Raw genomic sequence first — 26,732 nt, 5'->3', positions numbered from 1 at the left:
CCTTCCCCCAGTCGCTCTCTCTCTCCCCCCCCACCCCTCTCCCCCCCACCCCCCCCAGTCGCTCTCTCTTCCCCCCCAGTCGCTCCTCTCTTCCCCCCCAGTCGCTCTCTCTTCCCCCCAGTCGCTCTCTCTTCCCCCCCCAGTCGCTCGCTCTTCCCCCCAGTCGCTCTCTCTTCCCCCCCAGTCGCTCTCTCTCTTCCCCCCCAGTCGCTCTCTCTTCCCCCCCAGTCGCTCTCTCTTCCCCCCAGTCGCTCTCTCTTCCCCCAGTCGCTCTCTCTTCCCCCCCAGTCCGCTCTCTCTTCCCCCCCGTCGCTCTCTCTTCTCTCCCCCAGTCCGCTCTCTCTTCCCCCCCAGTCGCTCTCTCTTCCCCCCCAGTCGCTCTCTCTTCCCCCCCCAGTCGCTCTCTCTTCCCCCCCAGTCGCTCTCTCTTCCCCCCCAGTCGCTCTCTCTTCCCCCCCCAGTCACTCTCTCTTCCCCCCCAGTCGCTCTCTCTTCCCCCCCAGTCGCTCCTCTCTTCCCCCCCAGTCGCTCTCTCTCTCTCTCTCTGTCTCCCAGTCTCTCTCTCTCTCTCCCGTCTCTCTCCCCCAGTCTCTCTCTCTCCCCCAGTCTCTCTCTCTCTCTCTCTCTCTCCCCAGTCTCTCTCCTCTCTCTCCCCCAGTCTCTCTCTCTCTTCCCCCCAGTCTCTCTCTCTCTCCCCAGTCTCTCTCTCTCCCCCAGTCTCTCTCTCTCTCTCCCCCAGTCTCCTCTCTCTCTCTCCCCAGTCTCTCTCCTCTCTCTCCCCCAGTCTCTCTACTCTCTCTCTCTCTCTCTCTCTCTCCCGTCTCTCTCTCTCTCCCCCAGTCTCCCTCTCTCTCTCCCAGTCTCTCTCTCTCTCCCCAGTCTCTCTCTCTCCCCCACAGTCTCTCTCTCTATCTCCACCATTCTCTCTCTCTCTCTCTCTCTCCCCGTCTCTCTCTCTCCCCCCTCAGTCGCACTCTCTCTCCCCCAGTTTCTCTCTCTCTCTCCCAGTCTCTCTCTCTCCCCCCAGTCTCTCTCTCCCCCCAGTCTCTCACTCTCCCCCCCAGTCTCTCTCTCTCTCCCCAGTCTCTCTCTCTCTCTCTCTTCTCCCCGTCTCTCTCTCTCCCCCTTCAGTCGCACTCACTCTCCCCCCAGTTTCTCTCTGTGATGAAATATGCCATTCATCAGGCACTGTATTCCCTGTGTTTAGTTAGTATCAGTTTCATTTCCTTACCTGTATTGTATTGTGTGTAGGGCTCCGCCCATACCTGGCCCCTACTTAAGCAAGCCCCAGCGTGTCTCACAGCAGTACAGCAGATCTCTGGATGAGAGACACTTCTCCAATGTGTATTACTTTCTGAGTTAATAAAAGCCTTGCTTTGCTCCGTAACGTCGAGTCTCGGGTTCATTGAGGCACATCACTCTCTCTCTCTCTCCCAGTCTCTCTCTCCCCCCGCAGTCTCTCTCTCTCCCCCCAGTCTCTCTCTCTCCCCCCAGTCTCTCTCTCTCTCTCCCCCCAGTCTCTCTCTCTCCCCCCAGTCTCTCTCTCTCCCCCTAGTCTCTCTCTCTCATCCTCCAGTCTCTCTCTCCCCAGTCTCTCTCTCCCCCCAGTCTCTCTCTCTCATCCCCTCCAGTCTTTCTCTCCCCAGTCTCTCTCTCCCACCCAGTCTCTCTCTCTCTCTCTCCCCAACTCTCTCCCTCTCCCCCAGTCTCTCTCTCTCTCTCTCCCCCACTCTCTCCCTCTCCCTCCACTCTCTCCCTCTCCCCCCAAGTCTCTCTCCCCATCTCTCTCTCTCTCCCCTCAGTCTCTCTCTCCTCTCCCCCCCCACCCCCGGTCTCTCTCTCTCCCCCCGTCGCTCTCTCGCTCGCTCTCTCTATCTCCCCAGTCTCTCTCTCTCTCCCCAGTCTCTCCCCCCCAGTCTCTCTCTCTCCCCCTCAGTCTCTCTCTCTCTCTCTCCCCATTCTCTCTCTCTCTTTCCCCAGTCTCTCTCCTCTCTCCCCCCCGCCTCTCTACTCTCTCTCTTTCTCTCCCCATCTCTCTCTCTCTCCACATCTCTCTCTCTCTCACCCCTCAGTCGCTCTCTCTCTCCCCTCAGTCTCTCTCTCTCTCTCTCTCTCTATCTCCCCATTCTCTCACTCTCTCCCCAGTCTCTCTCCTCTCTCACACTCCCAATCTCTCTCTCTCACACTCCAATCTCTCTCTCTCACACTCCCAATCTCTCTCTCTCACACTCCCAATCTCTCTCTCACACTCCAATCTCTCTCTCTCTCATCTCCCAATCTCTCTCTCTCTCACGCTCCCAATCTCTCTCTCTCTCACGCTTCCAATCTCTCTCTCTCTCACCTCCAATCTCTCTCTCACACTCCCAGTCTCTCTCTCTCACACACTCCCAGTCTCTCTCTCTCACACTCCCAATCTCTCTCTCTCACACTCCCAATTCTCTCTTCACACACTCCCAATCTCTCTCTCTCTCTCACTCCCAATCTCTCTCTCTGACACTCCCAATCTCTCTCTCTCTCACACTCCCAATCTCTCTCTCTGACACTCCAATCTCTCCCTCTCTCTCACACTCCCAATCTCTCACACTCCAAATTTCTCTCTCACTCTCACACTCCCAATCTCTCTCTCTCACAACACTCCCAATCTCTCTCTCTCTCTCACTCCCAGTCTCTTTCTCTCACACCCCCAATCTCCTCTCTCTCACACTCCCAATCTCTCTCTCTCTCACACTCCCAGTCTCTCTCTCTCACACACTCCCAGTCTCTCTCACACTCCCAATCTCTCTCTCTCACACTCCCAATCTCTCTCTCTCACACTTCCAATCTTTCTCTCACACTCCCAATCTCTCTCTCACTCCCAATCTCTCTCTCTCACACTCCCAATCTCTCTCTCTCTCACACTCCCAATCTCTCTCTCTCTCACACTCCCAATCTCTCTCTCACACTCCCAATCTCTCTCTCACACTCCCAGTCTCTCTTTCTCACACACTCCCCAGTCTCTCTCACACTCCCAATCTCTCTCTCTCACACTCCCAATCTCTCTCTCTCTCACACTCCCAATCTCTCTCTCTCACTCCCAATCTCTCTCTCTCACACTTCCAATCTCTCTCTCACACTCCCAATCTCTCTCTCTCACACTCCCAGTCTCTCTCTCTCTCTCACTCCCAATCTCTCTCTCTCTCACTCCCATCTCTCTCTCCTCACACTCCAATCTCTCTCTCTCTCACACTCCCAATCTCTCTCTCTCACACTCCCAATCTCTCTCTCTCTCTCTCTCCTTCCCTCTCTCTCTCTCTCCTTCCCTCTCTCTCTCTGTCTCTCTCTCCTTCCTCTCTTTCTCTCTCCTTCCCTCTCTCTCCTTCCCTCTCTCTCTCTCTTTTACCATTCCATCTCTCTCTCTCTTTCCTTCCATCTCTCTCTCTCTCTCTCCTTCCCCCTCTCTCTCTCTCTCTCTCCTTCCCTCTCTCTCTCACCTTCCCTCTCTCTCTCTCTCCTTCCTCTCTCTCTCTCTCTCCTTCCCTCTCTCTCAATCCCTCTCTCTCTCTCTCCTTCCCTCTCTCTCTTCCCCCAGTCGCTCCCTCTCTCTCTTCCAACAACAACATGCCCTCAAAAAGCCTCGGCACCCGCCGGGCTCCCCCAGCTAGTAATATATATAGTGGAGCAAGTAGTTAATGCAAGGAATACGGGAACATCCACAAAACAGAGACTTTAACATAATTAGGTTTAATAAAAGGAAAGGGAAATAAAAATAAAGGTACTGAACTGGGGAAAAAAGAAAAAATCAATGAGATTAAAAGGGAACCAGCCCAGATAAATTTGAAAGACAAATTGGCAGATTTGACAGTTTACAAACATTGGAAGTCTTTCACGCAGCAGATGATTAGGATACAAATGAAACATATTCCACAAGAAGGGGGGGGTACAGCCAAATCATTGGATGAATAGAGAAATTAAAATTAAAATGAGACTCAAAACAGAGGCATAAGACAAGTCCAGTGCTAATAATACTTAACAAAGTCAAGCAGAATATAGAAAATAGAAAGGGATCAAAATGGGAGATCCAAAGGAGATGGGATATGAAGAAAGACTGCTAAAGGGAAATATGAAAGGATTTTCTAAACACATAAAAAGCAAAAGAGTAGTTAGAAAAAGAGAAAGGATAGGGCTGATTAAAGGCAAAAAAAGGAAATGTTATGAAGAAAGATACCAAATGAACCTCAGAAGTGTGTGGTAGTGGGAATTAAAGGACACAAGAGTGGGTGAAGCAATCAGATGGATAACTATAGATAAGGAAGTGCAGAGCCCTGATACACATCTTTGAATGTTGTGGGAAGTCAGACCTAGCAGAGGCTCTGACCACAATCTTAGATATTGAAGTTGTGTCAGAGGACTGGAGGGTTGCCAGTGTAACACCTCTGTTCAAAATGGGAGAAAGGAATAAACTGGATAAGTATAGACCAGCCTGCCTAACAATGATAATGCCTAAGCTTCTGTGGGCATAATATGGGATAATAATATTCACCTAGAAAGATATGAATTAATTAAGAACAGACAGTATCGATTTGTAAAAGGCAGGTCACATCTGATAAATTCAATCGAGTTCTAAGCAATTAATGGTGTATTATTGATAAAGGAAATGCAGTCGATTCTGTGTATCTGCATTTTCACAAGGCCTTTTACAAACTGCCACAAAGGAGGCTTGTTCATAAAATTGCGATACACTATAATAGAGAGAATATGGTAGTATGGATAGGAATTTGACTTATCGACAGAAAACAGAGAAATGGTTAAAGGATGTTTGTTGGTCTGGAGGTTGTAAATAGTGGTGTCCCAAAGGGGTCAGTGTTGGGACCATTGCTCTTCTCAATATATAGAAATGATTTAGACTCGGGTATGGGGACACAATATCAAAATTTTCAGGCAACCAAAAATAGGGAGTATGGTTTACTGTGAAGAGGACTGTAAGTGACTTCTGAAAGACATAGGTTAATAGATTGGGCATATAGATATTGAATGAAATTTAATGCAGTGAAATGCGAAGTGATACATTATGGGAGGAAGAATGAAAGGATATACAGGTAGACTATCCTTTATCCGAAAACCTCGGGACCAGCCGTGTTTCGGTTTTCGGAAAATTTCGGATTTCGGAAGGTATTTTATAAGACTGGGAAATTTGTCGGGGGTGGGTCGGCGGGGGTCGGCGGTGGGGGTCGTCGGGGTCGGCGGGGGGGTCGGCGGGGGTCCGCGGGGGGGTCGGCGGGAGTTGGTCGGCGGGGGTCCGCGGGGGGTCGTCGGCGGGGGTCGGGGTCGTGCGCACGACTTACGCTAACCCTCTGCTCAGCGTAAGTCGTGCGCCACTCTGGTCATGTCGTGCGCACGACTTACGCTGAACGAAAAAACCCTTCGGTTTTTAGAGGGTTTCGGTTTTCGGAAGTTCGGATAAAAGGTAGTCTACCTGTATACACTTAATGGTAAAACTTTAAACAGAGTAGAACAGCAGAGAGACTTAAGGGTTCAGATACATAGACCTAGAAATTCGATCAAGTCCAAAAATGGGTACACGGGCAGAGTTTGTGATTTACGCGTCTCTTTGCCAGGTCCCAGCCAGCGTGTGAAATTGGTGCTGGGAAATCATTAGAATGAGTGCAGCCAGCACTACCCGTGCTATTCATAGGCTGCTTGCCGGTTTAGGGAGATTGGAAATCGGGTGTCTCTGATACGACATAAAGGCAACAAGCACCTCTTAAAGGGAGGTGCAATCTGGCTGCAGACAGGAAGGTACACTTCTGAAGAAAGAAATGGCTGGAAGAAGCACTGGAAGAGCACCCCGATTCTCTGATGCTGCTTTGGAGGCCCAGGTCCAGGCAGTGGATAGGAGGAGGGAGATCCTGTTCACCCTAGGGGGCAGAAAGCACTCCATCCTGCACCTTCTCCGTCAGTGGGAAGTGGTTGCAGAGGAGGTCAATACCAGGAGCTTAGCTTCAAGGACATGGCTGCAATGCTGGAAAATGTTCATTGATCTCACCAGAGTCCCAGGAGAGTGGCTTTGGCTCCATGAGAGGATATCTCTCTCAGAGCTCTCAGGAGGAGCCTGCAGAGGGTCTTTACGGAGCAGATCTGTTGGAGAACAGATTGCAGGCATGCTGTGATGCCTTGGAAGTCCCTTTGCACACTGGGGAGTCAAGGGTTATGGGGAGCGGGCAGGAAAGTAGTGTTGAGGCCAAGATCAGATCAGCCATGATCTTATTGAATGGCGGAGCAGGCTTGAGGGGCCAAATGGCCTACTCCTGCTCCTATTTCTTATGTTCTTATGTATCCAGAGCCATGATGGCAACAGTCTGAGCTTCCCTGGCAGCAAGTTGAGATTGCATGACATCAGTCTGAGCTTCCACGGCAGCACTCAGATATTGGGTGGCTGCTGCGTGTGCTGCAATGGAAGCTGAGACATCGTCCATCAGACGCTGCATCATGGTGGGTTCCACAGGTGTATTGATGGAGGTGGCTACCCATTCCATGTTGGAAAGGATGTGCTCCAAGCTCTGCGCAAAGCCCTGTACCAAGTTGGTGCCGGACTCCTCCATGCTCCTTGACATTGAACGCAGGCTTTCTGGTGCACCAAGCATTAGGGTGTGTACACTCATCAGCCTTCTTATGTAGCCTGGCCCATCGAAGTTATCATCGGAGTCCTCTGCAGCAAAACTAGTGTGCGACCTTGCCCTCCAGCACCTGCACTATCCTTTCCCCCTGTCTCACCACGTGCAGATCCCACCTCTAACCTATCCTCTGAGATATGCGCAGTGTCAGTATCTGAGCTGGTGACTGAGACTGTGAAATTGAGTGACGATGTGTTTTCATCTTCATTGTCTTCGTGCTCCTCCTTCACTGCCTAGGCTGGTTGCAGTTCTTGGGTATCTGAAAAGAAAAGGGACAAGGGTTGGTTGTGGTGAGGGGAGAAGAGAAAGTAAGAAGTGCAGGCTTACACCACCAACATCTTCACTGTCAGAAGAGATTGTTGGATGAAGGAGAAGTTGGATGAGAGAAGGAGGATTAGGTATGCAGAAACCCTCATCTTCAGTGGCTTCAGTCCCACCAGTGGCCACGGCCTCAGCAATGGCCTTTCCCATAATGGTCAGCACCATTTCCTCCATGGGGGTTAGAATATGCAGGCACACCTCGCCTCCTCTAGTTAGTTCCTGCTGCCTCCAATTGTGCGCTACCTTCTCCTGCAAGAGAGAGGGAAGTGTGTCAATGAGTATCATGCAATCTGTGTGTGTGATGTGGCTGTCATGGTTGAATAGCTGGCCGTGTATGCGAGCTGTGAGATGTGGGTGTGAGACTTGTAACAGTGCAAAGTGTGTGAGGGTGAGGTAAAGCATATGAATGGTCAGGTTGAGTTCTGATTGACAGAGATTGTTGGTAGGTGAGTGATGGGGTTGTGGTGAATTGAACAGTAACTGAGGCTAGTGGTGCAGTTGGTAGGTATAAGCATTTGAAGATGCATTCACTGACCTTGACCACTCATGTGAGATCATTCAATTTCTTCCGGCACTACATTCAGGTCATTGGGGCTATACTCCTGGCATTGACCTCCGTGGCTATCTGTTCCCACTGCCTTCTCATCATGTGTATGGAGGGCCTCCTGTCCCCCTGAGGATACTGGACATCTCTCCTCCTTTCCACCTTCTCCACCAAGACCATCAGTGCAGCATCTGAAAACTGCGCTCTCACATGGTCAGCCATTTATCACTCTTTCCCAGGTCAGATTCACTTGTAGAAAAACTTCCAGCACCTGCTCCAGCCACAATGCACCTCCCCTTTAAGAGATGCAGGCTAGATTTAAGTAGTGCAAGTTAGTAACGATATTGGGCCCCTGCTGATGTGTGCAGCCAATGAACAGTACGGGGAGCACTGGCTGCACGCAGAAATCATTATAATGAGCAGGAGCACAAAGTTCTGCCTGCATTCCACTCAACGGGCACAGGTTAATCATGCATCGCGATCCCTGCACCCGTCTTCGGGAGCGAACCAATTTAACCCCCAGTGACTTTACATGCATAGAAGTTGAAAATATGTAGGCAGCGTGACACGTACTTGTACCTGTGGACCATCAGGAGGAATAACTGTCATCTACTGGTTACAACAAAAAAGTGGAATTTACCCAATTAACCTGTTAAAAACTTCACTTGAGGGAGTGGGTGGCTAAAACATTGATCTTTCACTGAGTTTGAATCAACTGCTGACTGATGGAATGAATGTGACGTAATAAAACTCACTACGCACTTGGTTTGAGAATAAAGCAAGGCTTTAATCAACTTATTTCAGAACACGGAAGTCTAGTTGTATCCACTAGCTCCCTTGTCTTTACAAAATGTCCCTGGCAAGCTGGGGCCAATGCCCGAGTATTTATACTCCTTGGACGGCGCCACCAGCTGGCCGTCCAGGGTTATTTCATGAGTAGTTTCTTTATAATGATGAGATTTATAACAGAATGTATAGTCTCTCTCCTACCGGTATGAAATGAGTTTGGAAGTCTCAACATAATTCTGAGTAGGAATGGGCCATAGTTCAAATTACATACAACTTGGCAATAAATTGATAATCTCATTCAGGAGTCATAAGGTTGGTTAATGTGGAAAATACAAAGACCTAGAGATTTGATTAAGCTGAAAACCAGGCGCAGTAATCAGGAGGCCCTCCAGAAAGAAGGATATGGGACCAGATTGCCGAGACGGTCACTGCCAGCAGTGTTGCCCCCCCAGAACCTGGCTCCAGTGCCCAAAGAAGCTTCATGACCTCAGACCAGTGGTCAAGGTCAGTGAATGCATCTTCAAAAGCCGTCTCCTACCAACTGCACCACTAGGCTCACACACTGCTCAATGCACCACATCCCCATCACTCACCTACCAATATTCCCTACCAAACACGAGGCACACCTCCCAATCCTAGCTTCACCTCACCCTCACACACATACCACTGTTGCAAGCCAAACACCCACATCTCACAGCTTGAACACACTGTCAGTTATTCAACCATGACAGCCATAGTACCCAAACACACTCACTGACATACTTCAATTTCTCTTGCAGGAAAAGGTGGCACATAACCAGTGCCAGCAGACCTTAACAGGTGGGGGTCAGGCTCCTTTACATCACCTCACCCCCTTGGAGGAGACGGCACTGGCCATTCTTGGCAAGGGCATGGCTGAGCCCTTGGCCAGCGGCGGGGCTGAAAGAATACAAGGTGCCGGTATCCTCATACATTATTCTCCATCTCACAATCTCTTCTGATTTACAAGCTGCACATAGTGTAAGCATGCACATTTTGCTTTACCCCCCTCCCCTCACCACAACCCTACCCTTGTGCCTTCCTCATTTCAGACACCCAAGAAATCCAGCCTGCCCAGCCAGTGGTTGAACAAGAAGGAGAGTGAAGAAGAAGAAAAATAAACACTGTCACACGATTTCACACTCCCAGCCACCAGTTCCTCGAGGTCGTCCTGCAAGGCCATCTGCAGTGTCCCCCACTGAAAGTCAGCAGCCTTCCACCAGCCATGCTGCAGCCAATGGGGTAGCACTGTGTAGGTGCACTAGGATAGGCAAAGGCGCATGCAAGATAGTCACTAAGGGAATGCATAATGGTGATTTGTTGATTTTTTGATGTACTATTGGATGCATATATGGATAAAGTTGGATTAGAAAGTTTACTTTGTGGTTACATTTATTTCAGCATTGTGGCCAAGAGGACGCCAGAAAGGGGCTGTCTGGGTTGCCTCCTGCCTTCCGCTTTCTCTTCTTCTGCTTCCTCCTCCTCTTCCTCCTCCTCCTCCTCTTCCTCCTTCTCCTATTCCTCCTCATCCTCACTCTGTGAGCAGGTTGTCTCCTTCGCTTCCTCTATTCCATCTCCATGTCATGCTGCAGCCCAAGGGGGGCTGCAACTAGAGCCCTCAGGACTGGGAGTAAGTGGTGTTCTCAGAGGCTTTCCTTTAAGATCCAAAGCCTTGCAAGCATCCAGCAGCACTCCCTGCACACTTTAACAACTTTTTAAATATCTTACACCAAGCCACTACTCAAATAAAATGTACAGGATCCATTACAAAAGCAAAAATCAAAACTTAACTCAAAGTTACATGGGTCCCTTTAGGTAGCGCTGGTGGGGGGTCCGTCGTGCAGCTGAACCCATGTTCAATTGTGCGTGCTTTGGAGAAGGCGTTGAATGGAGTGGCGATGTCCAAAATAGCATGTTGTGCGTCAATTCAGCCTTTCACGTTGATTGACGTCACAATCTGCCTCATTACCATTTTTTCAGCAACCGCAGGCAACGGCCACGCTGCTGACCTGCCCAAAATGGCAGCAGCCACGGGCTGCGCCGGAAGCAGGCGGAAGCAAGGCTGCCGCCATCTTTTTGATGAAACTGGCCTTAACAGCCGATGGTAAGAGATGCAGTTTCCCGGCCCAAGATTCACACTACAGTAGTTTTTTTTTAGTTTTGAGTTTGGGATTACACATATTCGTGGAGCAGAATAAAGGGAGGCTATTTGGATCTGGCTGTGCTATGCCTGATTTTCATCGTAAAATTGGGAGTAAAAGTGCCTGTAAGTGGGAAATGACACTGACAGAATCACATAACTGAGATCAAATATTCATCAAAAATATAAAATAATAAAGCTTAAAATTGACTTTTCTACTTGTTGAAAATCTATTCAACCTGTTTTGTTTACACAGGCACACATAAAAACAAGCCCTACAAAATGTGTTCCTACAGGAGCAAAGGGATTGGAGGAACTTAATAAACAGTCAATAGAATGTATTTTAAATGCAATATTACCTCCAAGGTAAGCAGATTTGAGTGTACTTCATTATTTCATGATATGCTTGGGTGTTATCAAATTGTAAAAGTGATAGCTTAGACAATTGCTTCTAATATTTGTAGTTGATCTCCCATAACATTGCAGATGGACAGTTTAAAAAAAGATGGCCCTAAAAATCTACAGTGGCTGCTGGATTGAGTTGCCACTAGCTAAGGCGAGACTTGATACGAATCGTTCATAATTTCATACAAATTATTACACAATAAGGTGAATGTACAGAGCAAGTTATATCAGATTGGTAAAACTTATCTCTGCATAATAATATAAAAATAATGAATATGCTACGCTTTCCCACTTCATGGGTTGTCTTAAAGTAAACAGAGTAACTCCTCTGCATTCTGTCCTACAGCCCAAGGGTGCATTTCTTCTCCCTGCAGGCTCCTGTCTTTTACTAAGCCTATTTTTTGCTGCCCAACTGCCTGCACAGCATCCTTTAAAAAAAAACTGACTCCAGTATCAGCTTTTAGTCAAACTGACGAATAATCCCTCACCTTTCCAAGCGGAATCTACTTGCATAACTTGACAATGACCCTGTTATGTTAAATGAATAGCATTGACGCAGCTGCAATGAGCGTGTAGATGGGAAAATAAGCTGTGAGGGGGATGCAAAGGATATGAAAGGTTAAGTGGGAATGTTAGCATAGTGGTAATTTAATCCAGAGATGTGAGTTCAAATCCCACCATGGCAGCTGGGGAATTTAAATTCAGCTAATTAAATAAACCTGGAATAATTACTAGTATCAGTAATGGTAACCATGAAACTATCGGATTGTTGTAAAATCCCATCTGGTTCACTAATGTCCTTTAGGGAAGGAAATCTGCCGTCCTTACCTGGTTTGGCCTATATGTGACTCCAGACCCACAGCAATGTGGTTGACTCTTAACTGCCCTCTGAAATGGCCTAGCAAACCACTCAGTTGTAACAAGCCGATACGAAACACAATAATAGAATAAAACCGGATGGACCACCCGGCATCGAACTTGGCACCGGCTACGGACACAGCAACGGCACACCCAGCCCAGTCGACCCTGCAAAGTCCTCCTCACCAACATCTGGGGACTTGTGCCAAAAAATGGGAGAGCTGTCCCACAGACTAGTCAAGCAACAGCCTGACAGAGTCATACTCACAGAATCATACCTTTCAGCCAATGTCCCAAACTCCTCCATCACCATCCCAGGGTATGTCCTGTCCCACCGGCAGGACAGATGCACCGGGGTGGCGGCACAGTGGTATACAGTCGGAAAGGAGTGGCCCTGGGAGTCCTCAACATTGTCTCATGGCTTCAGGTCAAGCATGGGCAAGGAAACCTCCTGCTGATTACCACCTACCTTGGAAGAAGCACTGAGAGTAGCAAGGGCACAGAATGTACTCTGGGTGGGGAACTTCAATGTCCATCACCAAGAGTGGCTCGGTAGCACCAGAGCTGGCCGAGTCCTGAAGGACATAACTGCCAGCCTGGGCCTGTGACAGGTGGTGAGAGAACCAACACGAGGGAAAAACCTATTTGACCGCGTCCTCACCAATTTACCTGTCGCAGATGCATCTGTCCATGACAGTATTGGTAGCAGTGACCACCGCACAGTCATTGTGGAGACAAAGTCCCGTCTTCACACTGAGGACATCCTCCATCGTGTTGTGTGGCACTACCACCGTGCTAAATGGGATAGATTCAGAACAGATCTAGCAGCTGAAAACTGGGCATCCATGAGGCGCTATGGGCCATCAGTAGCAGCAGAATTGTATTCCACCACAATCTGTAGCTTCATGGCCTGGCATATCCCTCACTCTACCATTACCATCAAGCCAGGGGACCAACCCTGGTTCAATAAGGAGTGCATACCAGGAGCAGCACCAGGTGTATCTAAAAATGAAGTGCCAAACTGGGGAAGCTGCAGCACAGGACTACATGCATGCTAAAAAGCGGGAACAGCATGCTATAGACAGGGCTAAGTGATCCCACAATCAACGGATCAGATCAAAGCTCTGCAGTCCTGCCACATCCAGTCGTGAATGGTGGTGGACCATTAAACAATTAACGGGAGGAGGAAGCTCCATGAATATATCCATCCTCAATGATGGTGGAGCCCAGCACGTGAGTGCAAAAGACAAGGCTGAAGCGTTTGCAACCATCTTCAGCCAAAAGTGCCGAGTGGATGATCCATATCGGCATACTCCTGAGGGCCCCACCATCACAGAAGCCAGTCTTCAGCCAATTCGATTCACTCCACGTGATATGAAGAAATGGCTTAGCGCACTGGATACAGCAAAGGCTATGGGCCCCGACAACATCCCAGCTATCGTGTTGAAGACTTGTGCTCCAGAACTAGCCGTGCCTCTAGCCAAGCTGTTCCAGTACAGCTACAACACTGGCAGCTGTCCGAAAATGTGGAAAACTGCCTAAGTATGTCCTGTCCACAAAAAGCAGGACAAATCCAACCCGGCCAATTACCGCCCCATCAGTCTACTCTCAATCATCAGCAAAGTGATGGAAGGTGTCATCGAAAGTTCTATCAAGCGGCACTTACTCACCAATAACCTACTCACTGATGCTCACTTTGGGTTCCGCCAAGACCGCTCAGCTCCCAAACATGGACAAAGGAGCTGAATTCCAGAGGTGAGGTGAGAGTGACTGCCCTTGACATCAAGGCAGCTTTTTACCGAGTGTGGCATCAAGGAGCCCTAGTAAAACTGAAGTCAATGGGAATCGGGAGGAAAATGCTCCACTGGCTGGAGTCATACCTAGCACAAAGGAAGATGGTTGTGGCGGTTGAAGGTCAATCATCACAGCCCCAGGACATCACTGCAGGAGTTCCTCAGGGCAGTGTCCTAGGCCCAACCATCTTCAGCTGCTTCATCAATGACCTTCCCTCCAACATAAGGTCAGAAATGGGGATGTTCGCTGATTACTGCACAATGTTCAGTGCCATTCACAACAAAGATAATGAAGCAGTCCATGCCCGCATGCAAAAAGACCTGGACGACGTTCAGGCTTGGGCTGATAAGTGGCAGGTAACATTTGCACCCCAGAATTGCCAGGCAATGACTATCTCCAACAAGCGAGAGTCTAACCACCTCCCCTTGACATTCAACGGTATTACTATCGCCGAATCCCCCACCATCAACATCCTAGGGGTCACCATTGACCAGAAACTTAACTGGAGCAGCCACATAAATACTGTGGCAACAAGAGCCGGTCAGAGGCTAGGTATTCTGCGGCGAGTGTCCCACTTCCTGACTCCCGAAAGCCTTTCCACCATCTACAAGGCACAAGTAAGGAGTGTGATAGAATACTCTCCACTTGCCTGGATGAGTGCAGCTCCAACAACACTCAAGAAGCTCGACACCATCCAAGACAAAGCAGCCCGCTTGATTGGCACCCAATCCACCACCTTAAACATTCACTCCCTCCACCACCGGCGTACCATGGCTGCAGTGTGTACCATGTACAAGATGCACTGCAGCAACTCGCCAAGGCTTCTTTGGCAGCACCTCCCAAACCCGCGACCTCTTCCACCTAGAAGGACAAGGGCAGCAGGCGCATGGGAACACCACCACTTCCAAGTTTCCCTCCAAGTCATACATCATCCTGACTTAGAAGTATATCGCCGATCCTTCATGGTCGCTGGGTCAAAATCCTGGAACTCTCTCCCTAACAGCACTGTGGGAGTACCTTCACCATATGAACTGCAGCGGTTCAAGAAGGCGGCTCACCACCACCTTCTCAAGGGCAATTAGGGATGGGCAATAAATGCTGGCCTTGCCAGCGATGTCCACATCACATAAACGAATTTTAAAAAAGTGAGTGGGCAAAAACATGGCAGAAGGAGTATAATGTTGGGAACTGTGAAATTATCCACTTTGGTAGGAAGAATAGAAAAGCAGAATATTTTTTAAAAGGTGAGAGACTAGTAAATGTTGGTATGCAGAGGGATCTGGGTATCCTTGTACACGAATCACAGAAAGTTAACATGTAGGTACAGCAAGCAATTAGGAAGGGAAATGGTTCATTAGCCTTTATTGTAAGGGGGTTGAAGTATAAGAGTAAGGAAGTTTTGCTGCAATAATGGTGAGCCCACACGTGGAGTATCGTGTACTTGGTCTCCTTACCTAAGGAAGGATATACTCGCCTTAGAGAGAGGCAACATAGGTTCACTAGATTGATTCCTGGGATGAGAGGGTTGTCCTATGAGGAGAGATTGAGTAGATTGGGCCTATACTCTCTGGAGTTTAGAAGAATGAGAGGTGATCTCATTGAAACATACAAAATTCTTACAGGGCTTGACAGGGTAGATGCAGGCAGGATGTTTCCCCTGTCTGGGGAGTCTAGAACCAGTGGTCACAGTCTCAGAATAAGGGGTCGGCCATTTAGGACTGAGATGAGAAGAAATTTCTTCACTCAGAGGGTGGTGAATCTTTGGAATTCTCTACACCAGAGGGCTATGGATGCTCAGTCGTTGAGTATATTCAAGACTGAGATCGATAGATTTTTGGACTCTATGAGGGAATCAAGGGATATGGGTGTAGGGCGGGAAAGGGAAAATGGTTTATTTTTTCCCCATTTTTCAAGGAGGGAAGTGGAATTACTGGTGTAAGTGTAATCTGCTTTGACAGTTACTCTGTATGTTCACTTGCTGTCGGTAAATAAAGCAACTTCACAGTTCATATCTGGCCTTGTTTCTCAGTCTGCCTTAGGAAAAATTGGAGAAACACACACGAGGGCTCCTGTGAAAGATACAATATCCAGTTCACAAGCAGCTTCTATTGCCTAAACCTGTCCACTTCACTACCTCTCTTTCCTCTTTTAAGATGCTCCTTAAAACCTACCTCTTTGACCAAGCTTTTGGTCACCTGCCCTAATTTATCCTTATGTGGATCAGTGTCAATTTTTTTTGTCTTAAAATGCTCCTGTGCAGCGCCTTGGAACGTTTTACTATGTTAAAGGCGCTATATAAATACAAGTTGTTGTTGTTGTTGTTACACCCTGGGTTGTGCGTTTGTATAATTAGATCTTGGGCACACCCTTGAACGTAAGACTGCGGGAGTGACCAATGTCTCTGTACCTGAAAGAATATCTAAGGTAGACCCAAAACTTGTAACAGTTTTGTAAGGGCCGAAGACCATCCAAATACTTTAGTTTAATGCTGGAAGGTACCCATAGGTTTTCTCTGTGTTCTTATTCAAATAAATATATTAATTATTGAGCTTCTTCTATTAGAAGTAACCTTTATCTAGATGAAGTTGGTGTACCAGCATGTTGCATTGTTGAATGGTAGGGTGCGGATTTATACATTTGGCAATATGGCCTCGACGTGCAATCCTATCCATTTCATGGTCGGAAAAGGCTATTACTCCATTAATGTGTAGCTGGTCTGTGACCATAGGTACAGACTCATACACCCTGGTAAGAGTCATGATTCTTTTATTTTACAACAGTCAAAACTGCCACTATTTGATGGGCCAGGAAGCCCAGATGGATATTTGCTCGGGATCACTGCAGTTTTAGTTGATGACACCTTGAGGCAGCCACAAGCAAGGGCTAATGAGTATAATGAGGCCCATGATGCCACCAGGATCATGCTGGAGTAGACTTGGGATGTTAAAGGAAAGGATTCAATTTGATATGGTTCTGCAAAGGTATCCAAGATCATTGTGGTCTACTGCCTTTGCATAGTTTCACCATCGAAAAGGTGTTGCCATGGAGCATGTGGAAGAAGAGGCCCAATGCAACCAGTGGTGTGAGGAAGCTGACCTAATTTCTGAGGACATGTGTGCAAAACATCCAGCTCGGGATGGGGGTGGTCAAGTATCTCCTTATGCAGGGGCAATGGATGGCCCTGCAACTGCTGGTTCTGTATATAATAGTACCTTGGCTGCCTGGACCGGCATGCTATCAAATACATCTAGAATCATTTAAGCAGGTAGCTACATGTTATGGATGTGGTGTTGCCCTAAGAAATGATTCCATTCCCCATGGTATTGTCTCTTCCATACTGGTGGCCAAAATTTGAAAGTTGCTTAGTATTCTCTCATATATCTCCATCAAACGTTGATGTACCTCAGCATGTCCAGCTATCTGTGAGAGAGCAGACTGTTTAGCAACTGTGAGGTTTTTGAAGACATGTATTATGGCAGTCTCAGCCAAATTCCCTACCTGGAAGGAGTCGGCAGCACCGGAGGTAGAGAATCAAGAGAGCAGGACCCAAGGACAGCGTGGACCTGGAAGGAGTCGACAGCACTGGAGGTAGAGAATCAAGAGAGCGGGACCTGAGGACAGTGTGGACCTGGAAGGAGTCGACAGCACTGGAGGTAGAGAATCAAGAGAGCGGGACCCGAGGACAGCGTGGACCTGGAAGGAGTCGGCAGCAGTACAAATCCGGCGAATTCCAAAAGAACAGAAAAAAACAAGGAGTGACATCATAGGACAGCAGGAAGATGATTGGTGGGTGAGTATTAGCATGTTTTTTTCTCTCTAACTTAACTAGATAAACTAATTAATATAACTATAAATAATCATTTGAATTAAGACTTTAACTAAAAAAGTGAGAGAAGCAGCCAGAGATAAAGGTAGGCCCAATTTTTAAGACTCTTAGGGGGAAAAATTTGTCCCCTTAGTGCCGCCAGTTAGTGACAATAGATGGTGCTAATGCGGCATTGAGAGCTGTAATAACAGCTCCTGTTGAATCCAGCGCCATACACCAAATCGGGACCCCCCCGTAGCGCTGCCGGTAACAGCGATCGCCGGCGACTTCAACGCCAGGGAAATCATGACGTCAGTGAGTGTGCAACGCTCACTGAACGCCCAATCTGCCAAATTGCTTCTCGCCACTTACCTCACCACCAGGAATTAACAACGATAGGAAGAGCTGGCGTGCAGCACCAGGAAGCTGGCTCCAGGGATGTTATTTAAAGGGATCAGCCCCAATCACTCGCACCTGACAGTTTAGTGAAGTTTCAGTGCCTGTGTGTTAGTTCCTGATACTGCAGCAGTTTTATTTAGTGATTTGAAGGTTCTTTGTTATCAGGAGTGTTGTGGCAAGTAGAAAAGTGCAAAATGTATTCTTGAAAGATTCAACCAACAACACTTGCTAAAAGTCATGGGGGCTGTACTGGCAGTCCATCTCGCCCTCCAGGATTAACGGTGGAGGGAGTGGAGGCAATGAGGAAGATGGAAACATTGCTTATCGGGAACGGTAGCATAGTGGTTATGTTACTCGACTAGTAATCCAGAGGCCTGGATGAATGATATGGAGACATGAGTTCAAATCCCACCACGGCAGCTGGGGAATTTAAATTCAGTTAAAAGCTAGAATCAGTAATGAAACAACCGGATTGTCGTAAAAACCCATCTGGTTCACTGATGTCCTTTAGAGAAGGAAACCTGCCATCCTTACCTGGTCTGGCCTATATGTGACTCCAGACCCACAGCAATGTGGTTGACTCTTAACTGCCCTCTGAAATGGCCTAGTGAGCCACTCAGTTGTACCAAACTGCTACAAAAGGAACAGTGGTTCTTCTCAAGGGCAATTAGGGATGGGCAATAAATGCTGGCCTTGCTGGTGATGCCCACATCCCATAAATTAAAAAAATGTGTGCAGAGGGAGGAGGAGGAAGAAGATGAGGGAGAGAGGAGGCAGCTGGATAATCGGGCTTCCGGACGGGTGGTCCATGACCGGCTCATCAGATTCCGATTTTAATGAATGATCCCCCTTGCTCACCAGATCCCCATCATACCATCCGTGTTATGCAATATCACAGTGTGCTCCTGGGTGCAAAGGTGAAATGAGAGAGACCACAAAATATTCCAAACTCTATTAATGTATTTATGCATAAACATATCACACATATCACATGCATTCTAATAACTAATGACCCTTGTGCCTGCCATAGTTGAATAGCTGTCATTTTGTGCAAGGTGTGAGGTGTGGGCGTGAGTGTTGGTAGGTAGAGATTGTTGGTAGGTGAGTGCTGGGCATGTGGTGCATTGAGCAGTGTGTGAAGCTTGTGGTACAGATGGTGGTATGTAGCATTTGTTGATGTCTTCACTCACCCTGACCACCCATGTGAGCTTGTTAAACTTCCTCCTGCACTGTGTGTGGGTCCTGGGGACCACAGTGCTGCCCGTGACATGGTGTGCCACCTCCCTCCACATAGTCCGGCAGACTTGTGGTGAGGACTTCCTGCCAGTTGGTACAGGACTGCCCACCTTCTCTCCAGCGTTAAAACCAATGCCTCCAAAGCTTTATCAGAAAACCCCTGGGCTCTCTCCCTGGGGTGGCAATCTTCCATCAGCATTTGCAAATAAGTGCTCCTTCTCTTTGTCCATCTTCTTATAGTTGTTGAGGCAGATGCACACCCAACAATGCTGAGAATGAGGTGCTGCAGCATCAAAGGACCTCCCCTTTAAGCAGTGAAAAAAGCCTGTGGCAATCATTACTTATGCTTAGACTACGCCCGATATTGGTCCATCTTTTCAGTGTAATGCCAATGAGCTTGGGTTTTTCGACTAGAATCATGACTGCAATCATTTTAATGAGGAGTGAGGACGAATTTTGCGGCAGTCTAGATGATTTTCACCTGGCACTATTTAACCGTTTTTAGTCTAAACACTGCCCATTCTTTGGCTATAATAAATTTCTAGCCCTTAGTCTTAAGTTTATTTCTTTAAGTTAGTTAATACTCGAATAAATAGAGGCATGGCAGGGCACCTCAGTGTCCTGGACAACCACATGTGCAGGAAGTGTCATCAGCTGGAGGAGCATGAGCAGCAGCTGGCATCTCTGCGGTGCATCCGTGAGGCTGAGAGCTATGTGGATAGCACGTTTCTGGAGGTGGTCACCCCGCAGCATAAGGGTGTGCAAGAGTGTGTAAGAGAGGGAATGGGTGACCGTCAGACAGACAAGGAGGACCAGGCAGGTAGTGCAGGAGTCCCCTGAGTGCATCTCACTTTCTAACCTGTATTGATGAGGGCGATGGGTCCTCTGGGGAATACAGTTAGAGCCAAATCCACGGCACCATGGGTGGCTCAGCTGTACGGGGGGTGGGGGGGTGGGTGGAGGGGGGCTGGAGGGTGTGCGGGGGAGGAAGATCGAGAATGCAATAGTGGTAGTGGATTCGATATTTAGGGGAATGGATAGGCATTTCTGCGGCACAGACGTGATTCCAGGATGGTATGTTGCCTCCCTGGTGCCAGGGTCAAGGATGTCACTGAGTGGCTATAGAATATTCTGAGGGGGGAGGGTGAACAGCCAGAGGTCGTGGTCCATATCGGTATCAATGACATAGGTAGAAAGAGGGATGAGGTCCCAAGGCAGATTTTAGGGAGCTAGGAAAGAGATTAAAAAGCAGGACTTCAAAGGTAGTAATCTCCAGATTACTTCCGGTGCCATGAGCTAGTGAGTATAGACATAGGAGAATAGAGCAGATGAATGCATGGCTGGAGAGATGGTGCAGGAGGGAGGGCTTTAGATTCCTGGGCCATTAGGACCAGTTCTGGGGGAGGTGGGACCTGTACAGGCTGAATGGGTTGCACCTCAACAGAGCCGGGATAAATATCCTTGCGGGGTGGGGGGGTCGCTAGTGCTGTTGGGGAGGGTTTAAACTAATTTGGCGGAGGATGGGAACCAGGATGTATCATTAGAAGGGAGAAACAAAGTGCACAGAGGATTGGGAGATACAGATAGCACTAGAGTAAGAAATAGTAAGGCATTAGGTGGGGTCAGACTAAGAGAGAATACAAGAAGGTCTAACAGAGGTTTACAGTGCATATATGTAAATACACAAAGCATGGTAAATAAAGTTGGTGAGCTGCAGGTTTAAATAGCCACATGGGAATATGATGTCATGGCAATAACGGAGACTTGTCGCAAAAAAGGGCAGGATTGGCTCTTTTAAATATTCCTGGATATAAGGGGTGAAAAATTCAGTTGTTTGCGCCTTCCATTAGTGCCTTAAGAGGGCGCTAATGGGGCGCAAAGCAACTTGTGCCCGGGCGTGGCAATGTTTGCGCCGCTCGCGAAATTAACTAGCTATTTTGCGGCGGCGCTAAACACTACCGCCACAATCTCCTGCGCCAGCAGATCATGACGTCAGTCGAGTGCGCAATGCCCCGGTAGCGCCCTGGATCGGATATTGAGTGGCGTCTCCTGCCTTACCGCCTGCCGCTAGCAATGACAGGTTGAGGGGAGCATTTTGCAGTCAGAAAGGGACTGGGGGAGTGCTATTTAAAGGCGACCGCTTCCTGCCTTTTTTTGTTGGTGACATTTTTGCACCACGCATCTGAGAGAGAGAGAGAGAGAGAGACTTCTGGAGAGATTCAACGCTGTGCGAAGGAGTTTTGGGTACTGAGCAGCACTTTGCAGGTTCATTTTGATTTGCCCTTCCTTGCTTCGCCAGCGCTCTGAGGTAGCGCCTCGCTCCTCGGCCTTTGCGCCTTAAAACAGGTGTGAAGCACCTGATTTAGCGCTCCAATCACCTCCAGGGGCGATAAAAGCCAAGTTTGCCGTCGGAGGCGATAAATAGCGCCAGGCACTAAACTTTGCGCACAGCCGATAATGGCGCCCCAAACAGGGTGATATTGAATTTTTCCCCCAAGGTGTTCAGGAAAGATAGGGAAGGAAAGAAAGGAGGTGGGGTGGCAGTATTGGTTAAAGAGAATGTTACAGTGCTGGAGAGAGAGGATGTCCTGGAGGGGTCAAGGACAATAGAGGTGCTGTTAAACTACTAGGTGTATTCCATTGGCCACCTACTAGTGGGATGGATATAGAGGAGCAAATTTGCATGGAAATTACAGAGAGGTGCAAGAACTATAGAGTAGGTAAAAATCGGGGACTTCAACTATCCTAATATAGACTGGGATAGTAATAGTGTAAAGGGCAGAGAGGGGGAAGAATTTCTGAAGTGTGTTCAGGAGAACTTTCTTGATCACTATGTTTCTGGCCCAACAAGGATGGAGGCATTGCTGGATCTGGTTCTGGGGAATGAGGCGGGGCAAGTGGAGCAAGTGTCAGTCAGGGATCATTTAGGGAACAGTGATCATAGTATCATAAGGTTTAGATTAGCTATGGAAAAGGACAGGGCGCAATCTGGAGTAAAAATACTTAATTGGAGGAAAGCCAATTTCAGTGGGTTGAGAACAGATCTGGCCCAGGTAAATTGGAATCAAAGATTGGCAGGCAAAACTGTAATCGAACAATGGTCTTCCTTTAAAGTGGAGATGGTTCGGGTACAGTCAAGGTACATTCCCACTGGGGGGAAAGGTAGGGCAACTAAAGCCAGAGCTCCCTGGATGACGAAAGAGATAGAGAGTAAGATGAAGCAGAAAAAGAGCGCGTATGATAGATGTCAGGTTGAGAATACAAGTGAGAATCAGGCTGAATATAGAAAGTTCAGAGGGGAATTGAAAAAGAAAATAAGAAGGGCAAAGAGAGAGTATGAGAATAGATTGGCAGCTAACATAAAAGGGAATTCAAAAGTTTTCTATAGGCATATAAATAGTAAATGGGTAGTAAGGAGGAGGGGTGGGGCTGCTTAGGGACCAAAAAGGAAACCTATGCATGGAGGCAGAGGGCATGGCTGAGGTACTAAATGAGTACTTTGCATCTGTCTTCACCCAGGAAGAAGATGCTGCCAAAGTTATAGTGAAAGAGGAGGTAGTGGAGATAGTGGATGGGATAAAAATTGATAATTGATGAGTTACTAGAAAGGCTGGCTGTACTTAAAGTTGATAAGACATCAGGACCGGATGGGATGAATCCTACAATGCTGAGGAAAGTTAAGGTGGAAATCACGGAGGTACTGGCCACAATCTTCCAATTCTTCTTTAATTTCCTGTTTCCAATGAAGCTCAACATAAGCTCGAGGAACAGCACCTCATCTTTCGATTAGGCACTTTACAGCCTGCTGGAGTCAACATTGAGTTCAACAATTTCAGATAATTATCCCTGCCCCCATTTTTCATGCAGTATGATTTTTGCCACTCCCATTTGCAACATTTTATCTTTCCAGCCTCTTACAAAAGTACAGGATGTTCTTTCAATTCCTTCCTCCCCTCCCAAACCCCGCCCCCCTGTCTCTGCACCTGCTTAATATCTGTTACATCTCCAGCTTTTTCCAGTTCTGATGAAGGGTCCCAGACCTGAAACGTTAACTCTGTTTCTCTCTCCACGGATGCTGCCTGCCCTGCTGAGTATTTCCAGCATTTTCTGTTGTTAATTCAGATTTCCAGCATCTGCAGTATTTTGCTATTATATTAGTGTTTGGTTCACTGCCACCTCTCTTCTAGGAATGCCCACCTTGAAGAAGTTCTGCTCTTCTCTCCGACGGGAGTTCCATTTGTCTATTCAGCCTTGTTCATCTTCATTGCTTTCAGTTTCCCTTCTCGTGTTTGATCAGGTATCTGCCAAGACTCGGTTTCACAGCCACATCTCTTTCCTCAGTAACTGTCTCTGGTTCCGAGTTACTCCACGTGGATTCCAACTGAACTTCCACCCTTCATGTTTCGCATCCACCCAGGATTACAAATATCTTCTCAATATTCATCGTTCCTCGAACTACTGCTCTCGCCGCATCTTGAGATCCACGCTCAATGCCATGCGCCACCACATGAACAACCTCGACCTCTCTCTTCAGCAGCACCGTCGCACTCTATTTCAAAGCTGTCCGGGTCCACAGTTCTATTTCATCCTTCGACTCATCCGACGCTTCAACAAAAAATATTTTTTCTTCCTTTCTGATGTCAAGGATCACAAGCTTCATCAACTCGTGGACACCAACGCCCCTCCAGAACCTTCTTCCCTGTTACTTTCCTCTGATCCCATCCCTTCTTCCAATCTCACCCCCTGCTGTGTTTTCACTATCCCCTCTGACCTTACCCTCTCTGACCCCGAACGATCAGTCCTCAGCAAAGGCCTGAGCTTCATCCCCTTACGCCCCCACCTGAATGAATTTCGAGTTCGGCACGATGCTGAGCTCTTCTTCCGTCGCCTTCGTCTCCGTGCCCACTTCTCTGGCCAGGAGTCTTCCCCCCGCACGGCTGATCCTTTCTCCCGCTTTCTACATTCTCGTTCCACTTGGACCCCTCCCTCTGGCCTCTTACCCTCTCTAGATCTTTTCATTGCTAACTGCCGACGTGACATCGGCCGTCTCCATTTCTCTGCTCCCCTCTCTCACTCCAACCTACCTCCCTCTGAACGTAGCACTCCGTTCTCTCTGATCCAACCCTAACATTATCATTAAACCTGCTGATAAGGGTGGTGCTGTTGTTGTTTGGCGAACCGACCTCTACCGTGCAGAAGCTGAATGACAACTCTCCAACACCTCCTCCTACCTCCGCCTGGCCATGACCCCACTAGCAAACATCAAGCCATTGTTTCCAAGTGTGTCACTGACCTCATCTCCTCTGGAGATCTTCCCTCCATGGCCGCCAACCTCATAGTCCCCCAACCTCACACAGCCCGCTTCTACCTCCTTCCCAAGATCCCACAAACAGGACTGCCCTGGTAGACCCATCGTTTCAGCCTGTTCTTGCCCCACGGAACTTATCTCTTCCTATCTCGACTCTATTTTTTCTCCCCTTGTCCAGTCTTTTCCCACCTACATTCGCGACTCTTCCGACGCCCTCTGTCACTTTAACAGTTTCCAGTTTCCTGGCCCCAACCGTCTCCTTTTCACTATGGATGTCCAATCACTCTACACCTTCATCCCCCACCAGGACGGCCTGAGGGCACTCCGTTTCTTCCTTGAACAGAGGCCCAACCAGTCCCCATCCACCACCACCCTCCTCCGCCTGGCTGAACTTGTTCTCACATTGAACAACTTCTCCTTTGACTCCACTCACTTCCTCCAAATTAAAGGTGTTGCTATGGGAACCCGCATGTGCCCTAGCTATGCCTGCCTGTTCATGGGATATGTGGAACATTCTTTGTTCCAGTCCTACTCAGGTCCCCTCCCTCACCTCTTTTTCCGGTACATCGATGACTGTATTGGTGCCGTTTCCTGCTCTCGCCCTGAACTAGATAAGTTCATTCACTTTACTTTCAATTTCCACCCTTCCCTCACCTTCACATGGTCCATCTCCGACTCTTCCCTTCCCTTCCTTGACTTCTCCGTCTCCATTTCTGGCGATCGGCTTTCGACAAACATCCACTACAAGCCCACCGACTCCCACAGCTACCTGGACTACACTTCCTCCCACCCCGCTTCCTGTAAGGACTCTATTCCATTCTCCCAGTTTCTCCGTCTCTGCCGCATCTGTTCTGACGATGCCACCTTCCATACCAGTGCTTCCGACATGTCTTCCTTTTTCCTCAACCGAGGATTCCCCTCTACTGTGGTTGACACGGCCCTTGACCGTGTCCGTTCTATTTCCTGCACTTCTGCTCTCACCCCTTCCCCTCCCTCCTAGAACGACGATAGGGTTCCCCTTGTCCTCACCTTTCACCCTACCAGCCTCCACATTCAACGGATCATCCTCCGCCATTTCCGCCACCTCCAACGTGATCCCACCACCAAACACATCTTCCCCTCACCTCCCCTTTCAGCATTCCGAAGGGACTGCTCCCTCCGCGACACCCTGGTCCACTCCTCAATCACCCCTAACAGCCCTTCTCCTTCACCTGGCACCTTCCCGTGCAAGCGCAGGAGATGCAACACATGCCCTTTTACCTCCTCCCTTCCCACTGTCCAGGGCCCCAAACACCCCTTCCAGGTGAAACAGCGATTTACTTGTACTTCGTGCAATTTAATATACTGTATTCGCTGCTCACAATGTGGTCTCCTCTACATTGGGGAGACCAAACGCAGATTGGGCGACCGCTTTGCGGAACACCTCCGTTCAGTCTGTAAGGGTGACCCTGAGCTTCCAGTCGTCTGTCACTTTAATTCACCACTTCACTCCCACTCTGACCTCACCGTCCTCGGCCTATTACATTGTTCCAATGAAGCTCAACGTAAGCTCGAGGAACAGCACCTCATCTTTCAATTAGGCTCTTTACAGCCTGCTGGACTCAACATTGAGTTCAACAATTTCAGATAATTATCCCTGCCCCCATTTTTCATGCAGTATGATTTTTGCCACTCCCATTTGCAAGATTTTATCTTTCCTGCCTCTTACAAAAGTACAGGATGTTCTTTCAATTCCTTCCCCTGCCCCCGTCTCTGCACCTGCTTAATATCTGTTACATCTCCAGCTTTTTCCAGTTCTGATGAAGGGTCCCAGGCCTGAAACGTTAACTCTGTTTCTCTCTCCATGGATGCTGCCTGGCCTGCTGAGTATTTCCAGCATTTTCTGTTGTTAATTCAGATTTCCAGCATCTGCAGTATTTTGCTATTATATTAGTGTTTTGTTCACTGCCACCTCTCTTCTCGGAATGCCCACCTTGAAGAAGTTCTGCTCTTCTCTCCGACGGGAGTTCCGTTTGTCTATTCAGCCTTGTTCATCTTCATTGCTTTCAGTTTCCCTTCTCGTGTTTGATCAGGTATCTGCCAAGACTCGGTTTCACAGCCACATCTCTTTCCTCAGTAACTGTCTCTGGTTCCGAGTTACTCCACGTGGATTCCAACTGAACTTCCACCCTTCATGTTTCGGATCCAGCCAGGATTACAAATATCTTCTCGATATTCATCGTTCCTCGAACTACTGCTCTCGCCACATCTTGAGATCCACGCTCAACGCCTTTTCTGTTGTTATTTTAGATTTCCAGCATCCGCAGTATTTTGCTATTACATTAGTCCTAGTGCCGACCCCTGGGGAACACCACTTCCTCCAGTCCGTAAACCAACCGTTCACCACTACTCTGTTTCCTATCACTTAGCCAATTTTGTATCCATGCTGCCACTGTCCCTTTTAATCCATGGACTTCAACTTTGTT

At 48.3% G+C, this 26,732-nt stretch overlaps 1 protein-coding gene across 1 annotated transcript in view; it reads left to right on the top strand.

The window, feature by feature from the left end:
* The window catches only part of LOC147112690 (33 kDa inner dynein arm light chain, axonemal-like), an 89,255-nt gene that overhangs the window by 4,820 nt on the left and 57,703 nt on the right, over positions 1 to 26,732 (top strand). Inside the window, exon 2 of the mRNA XM_085996230.1 lies at positions 10,719 to 10,828. Within this exon, the coding sequence (XP_085852356.1) occupies positions 10,719 to 10,828 (110 nt within the window). The remainder of the gene's footprint in view (positions 1 to 10,718; positions 10,829 to 26,732) is intronic.

Source organism: Somniosus microcephalus, chromosome 9, assembly GCF_052327205.1.
Source record: "Somniosus microcephalus isolate GS21.2 chromosome 9, FLI_Smic_1.0, whole genome shotgun sequence".
Classification (NCBI taxonomy): Eukaryota; Metazoa; Chordata; class Chondrichthyes; order Squaliformes; family Somniosidae; genus Somniosus; species Somniosus microcephalus.
This window is presented reverse-complemented; position numbering and strand designations above follow the sequence as displayed.